Source organism: Diadema antillarum, unplaced genomic scaffold, assembly GCF_040938485.1.
Source record: "Diadema antillarum isolate AM-2024a unplaced genomic scaffold, OU_Dant_1.0 seq00001348_RagTag, whole genome shotgun sequence".
NCBI lineage: Eukaryota > Metazoa > Echinodermata > Echinoidea > Diadematoida > Diadematidae > Diadema > Diadema antillarum.
This window is the reverse complement of record NW_027272113.1, coordinates 1,939,425-1,944,413: the sequence shown is the minus strand read 5'-3', so window position 1 is coordinate 1,944,413 and position 4,989 is coordinate 1,939,425. Positions and strand designations below refer to the sequence as shown.

The window sequence follows — 4,989 nt, the reverse complement described above, 5'->3', positions numbered from 1 at the left end:
GATCGTGTAGTACGTGTACTTCAGAGCCTCTTTTCTCAGTTCACACTTTTAAGAGTGTGTGCTTTCTTTGCAGTATTTAAGTAGGTTAGGGGAGTCCATTTGAATTGAGCAATACATCATTTTAAAGCTAAAAGTCGGCTCTTATAAAATTTGCCCTTAAATAAAAATTCATGTCAAGCGACTTTCTGTTGGTTTTGTGGTGCAGGATCACTATAGGCCGTATGCTTGTTATATTAATAATTCATGATTGTAGGCTCTTACAAACCATCTGTTAAAACATGAATTATCACCCTTATTATTATTTGTTTCTGTGTTTGTTTGTTTTTATTTCTGCAGTCAATCAGATACAATTTGAGTACAAATTTCAAAAAGTACAAAGACAAAGAATAGCAAGTGCAGTGAAATAAATCGATAACAGTACACAAATAGATACACATAGGTGATTGCATTGAGCAATATATATACACAGAAACAAAATAAAATATACAGTATTTTTCAGTGAACAACAGAGATCATAGAATGCAAGAGATCACCATCGTAAGCGATTAAGTTTGAAATGGATGGAGTCTTCACTGTTACTATTATCATCGTCATAATAAAAGTAAGCGTTTACTAATATTATTACAAACAGTTTTATTTGGAATTCCGACCTAAATTAAGCAAAAGTCAACCAATAAATATGATGATAATGACCTGAAGCGGTTAGGTTTTGTTTTGCCGGCACTAATATGATTTTATAGGCAATGTACCTGTCAGAATTTAGGGACAATTTCCAAATCGGAATCTATTTCTTTTTCTATACGACATGATCTGATTCTCTTGTATTTTTTCAATGAACTCCTGTTGAGAGCATGGGCTTGGTCAGTGGCACTCCACCGAGAGCAGAATGAAAATAAGAGAAGCTGAATTCTACAGACATTTGCTAATTGAGCGATAAGGGAGTGTACACTTCTTTGAAAATTTTGCTTACTTTTAGTGCCGATTATACACACTGTCCAAAATCCCTAGCACAGAAAATGTTAAAGGTACTAGCCCACATTTGTAAACCTGCAGCAATTGGTCTCATAGTTAGCATGGAGTTTGGGTATGATTGCAGTAACGCCTGTGCAAAATTTCGTTCCAATTAGTCCATTACCAGTACTTTCATAAAACTAAATGAAAACGCACGGTATAACGCTCGCTAGCTCCGGTCCACGCACGTATACTACTTGCATGCGATACATGTGTAAGTTACATGTACGTACTAGTAGCTAGCCCTAGAGACCGCGCCGCAAGGCGCGGTCCTGGCGGCTACCTCGCAGCTGAGCGGGAGCAAAAATCACTGCCACATTCACGGCGACTTCACAAATAAAGCACGGCTAAATTTCTATCATAAACACAGTGACAATTAATACATTACCTTTTCGACTTGGTTTTTCTCACCCATTTATCTAGAAACTGCAAAATTTTCTACATTTTTTTAGGAGTAATAAGCGGCCAGCCCTAGTGCAACAGTGGAGAGACACTTGCTGCTATATCCATTAGTACGCATTACGCATGCTCTCAATGCACTGCACTACATGCATGCTGTGCGCCTGTGCAAGTGATTGTGAGTTATACTTCGTAATTCCGTCAGGGATTACGTTGACAAGAGAGAGACCCGCTGACGCATGCGCAGATTCCCCAATTCGTTGACGGCGCATTTGCACTGAAGCACGGCTTCGGATGCCCGTTTTTTTCCCCCTGAAAATATCGGCGCGATCCTCAAGAATAGGTTAGCGCTTTAGTGGAATATTGAAACTTAAAGTCTCTTAGTCGAAGTGTAAGTCACTTTCGAGACTATATTTCACATTTCCGTTATCAAAAAATTAACGATCGGTATGGAGGCGAGCACGGCTGCCTCTCCCAAAACCCCAGCGGCGCCCGCTAAAGCTGGCCCGCTGGTTCCGGGCACCGGCAAGGTCGGTATCCCGGTAGAAAAACACGCAAGCGGTAAGGCCGCAGTAGCTATCAGTAACACCGCGAAGAAGACGATCGCTTCGTCGGTCAGTAATACGAAGGTGAAGAAAGGTACTGCCAAAACCGTAGCGGGATCTTCACAGCAAAAAACTTCTGCTCATATGACTGAATTCGCCGAAAGGCTTGACAAAATGGAAAGTTTGCTTTCCAAAGTTATCGAAGCTCTACCACAAGCGACCGCAAATTCATCGCGTTCGCCGGCCAACATGGCGACCGCCACGGGCAGTGGCGAGCAAGATATGAGTACGCGGGGTGCATACTATCCAACCGCGCCACACGCGGACATGAACTTGCCGGATAACTCGCCCACTGGGCAACTGGATATGTACATGATAGATCATGACGACGATACTGCGTCTGGATTCGACCACGCAGAGCAGATCCCGCAGTCCCAAGTGGAACAGTTTGAGATCCCCACCATAGCAGCTAAATTCGCGATGCCCACTGACATTGGGGATCCAATAGACGATGAAGTGGCAAAGTCGACTACCTATCTCATGACTCACCAACTCGAACTGAAAGTTCTGGAGGATGTGGTTGGAAAGTATCCCTCTCCAAACAATTGTCAGCTCATCGATGTGCCCAAAGTGAATCCGCCTATCTGGGATTTTCTGCCACCAGCGACCAAGAGTCGGGATTTAAAGCTACAACGGGTGCAAAAATCGCTTACAAAGGGATTAAATGCGTTCACAAGATCGCTCTCAGCAGGTCGCATGTCTGATACGCAGCAAGATGCCCTCGCTCTGATTTGCAACGCGAATTTCGAGCTCAACTGTCTCCGTAAGGAGCTGATCAAACCAGACATAAACTCTAGATTTGCACATTTGTGTAAGCCATCACTCCCTGCTACCCGTCTACTGTTTGGAGACGATCTAGGAAAACAAGTCAAGGACTTGAAAGATCAACAGCTAGCGGCAGCTGGAGTCATGAAATCGCAAGGGAGGGCGAGACCAATCGCGGCGTATCAGCGCTCGCTCAGTAGGCCGTATCCACAGAGAGGACGCGGTTTCCAGCATGCTGCATATAACAGACCGGTAGCTGGATCTACTGCTGGACCTTTTTTAGGCCAGAATTACAACAGGAGGGGCAGGCAGCCACCACCTCACACACAAACGCTGAGCTCGTCGAGCCAGGCAACTCAACAGACAGCCCAGCGAGGGGGGCACTCCCATCGGAGGAAGTAGGAGCTGATACCACCGAAACGGTGAGTAATCTCTGCTTACCTAATCACACTAGACTTGGCACTAGATCTAGTACATTGAAACACGATAGGCCTATTGGAGGTCGACTGAGGCTATTTAGAAATAACTGGAGGACAGTACGTGACACATGATCAATTCATTCTGAACTCAATTTCTGGCATGAAATTGGAATTTAAGGAGGGAAAATTCCCCCCTACAAGCACAAGAAATCCTCACTCCTTTCGGAGAAATTCAATTGACAATGCTCGTGTGCATGAAGAAATCAGAAATCTGCAGACAAAAAATGTTATTGAGCAATGCAGTCATGTGGAAGGAGAGTTCATCTCCAATGTATTCCCACGCCCCAAAAAGAATGGGGGCATACGGTTAATTCTGGACTTGTCAGAGTTAAACAAGTATCTTGTGTATCGTCATTTCAAGATGGACAATATTCACAAAGTACTGGAATTGATATCTCCAAACAATTTCTTAGCCTCAGTCGACCTTCGAGATGCCTACTATTCAGTCCCAGTACATGATGGAGACAGAAAATTCCTACGTTTCACTTTCAGTGACCAGTGTTGGCAATTCAAAGCAATGCCAAATGGGCTTAGCTCAGCCCCCCGATTGTTCACTAAAATACTGAAACCAGTGTTTGCAACACTGAGAAGATTGGGCCACATCGTTATTGGATATCTTGACGATACCATACTGATCAGTGAAAGTGAAGCGAAACTGAAGGAATCCATAGCTACAACAGTAAGCCTTCTCACACATCTTGGGTTTGTGGTGCACCCAGAAAAATCAGTGCTCTATCCGACCAGGAAAATAAAATTCCTTGGTTTTATGCTTGACACTGTAGAAATGTCTATCAGTCTGCCAGAAGAAAAAAATGACAGAAATCAGAGATCTGTGCGCTAACTTGCTACATATGAATAGACCTTCAATTAGGCAAGTAGCACGAGTGATCGGAAAGATTGTAGCAAGCTTTCCGGCAGTACAGTATGGTCCATTGTTCTATCGTGAACTGGAAAAAGACAAAATTCAAGCTCTGAAGGCAAACAAAGGTCACTTTGATAGAAAAATGGAACTATCCACCGAAGCAAAACAGGAGCTTCAGTGGTAGGTAGAGAACATTCACACTGCCTTCGCACCAATCCAAAGAAAGAAAGCAGATCTAGAATTGCGCTCAGATGCCAGTGGGGCAGGATGGGGCGCCACAAACCTCCACAGTAGTACTGGGGGAAGATGGAGTGAGAAGGAACTACATAATGCAAAGCATAGTGGCATCAATTATCTTGAATTAGTTGCGGCTGGGCATGGTCTCAAGTCGTACTGCAAAGAACTAAGAGATGTGCATGTTTTGCTGCGTGTAGACAACACTACAGCTGAAGCATACCTAAACAACATGGGAGGCGTTAAGTCCCCTAACTGTAATGATGCCGCAAAAGAAATTTGGAAATGGTGCATACATAAGCACATTTGGATCACTGCGTCCCACATTCCTGGAAAATTAAATGTAGAAGCGGACCACAGGTCAAGACAGTTTAATGATGGGTCTGAATGGATGCTAAATCCAGCAAAATTCCAGGAATTTGCCAGTCACTATGGTACCCCAGAAATCGACTTGTTTGCATCAAGGCTAAATAAACAAGTAGAAAGATATGTAGCATGGCAGCCAGACCCAGAGGCAGAAAATGTAGATGCCTTCACACTCGATTGGGGTCCATTGGATTTCTATGCCTTTCCTCCTTTCTGTCTTATCTCAAGATGCCTACAAAAAATTAGGCAGGACAAAGCAAAAGGCATC

The 4,989-nt window shown here is 43.8% G+C and overlaps 1 protein-coding gene across 1 annotated transcript; it reads left to right on the top strand.

Annotated features, from left to right (window-relative positions):
* Positions 1–1,859: 1,859 nt before the first annotated feature.
* LOC139708549 (uncharacterized) lies at positions 1,860–3,182 on the top strand. Its single transcript, XM_071620491.1, has one exon. The coding sequence runs from the start codon at positions 1,860–1,862 to the stop codon at positions 3,180–3,182; it is 1,323 nt and encodes a 440-aa protein (XP_071476592.1).
* The last annotated feature ends 1,807 nt before the right edge of the window (positions 3,183–4,989 follow it).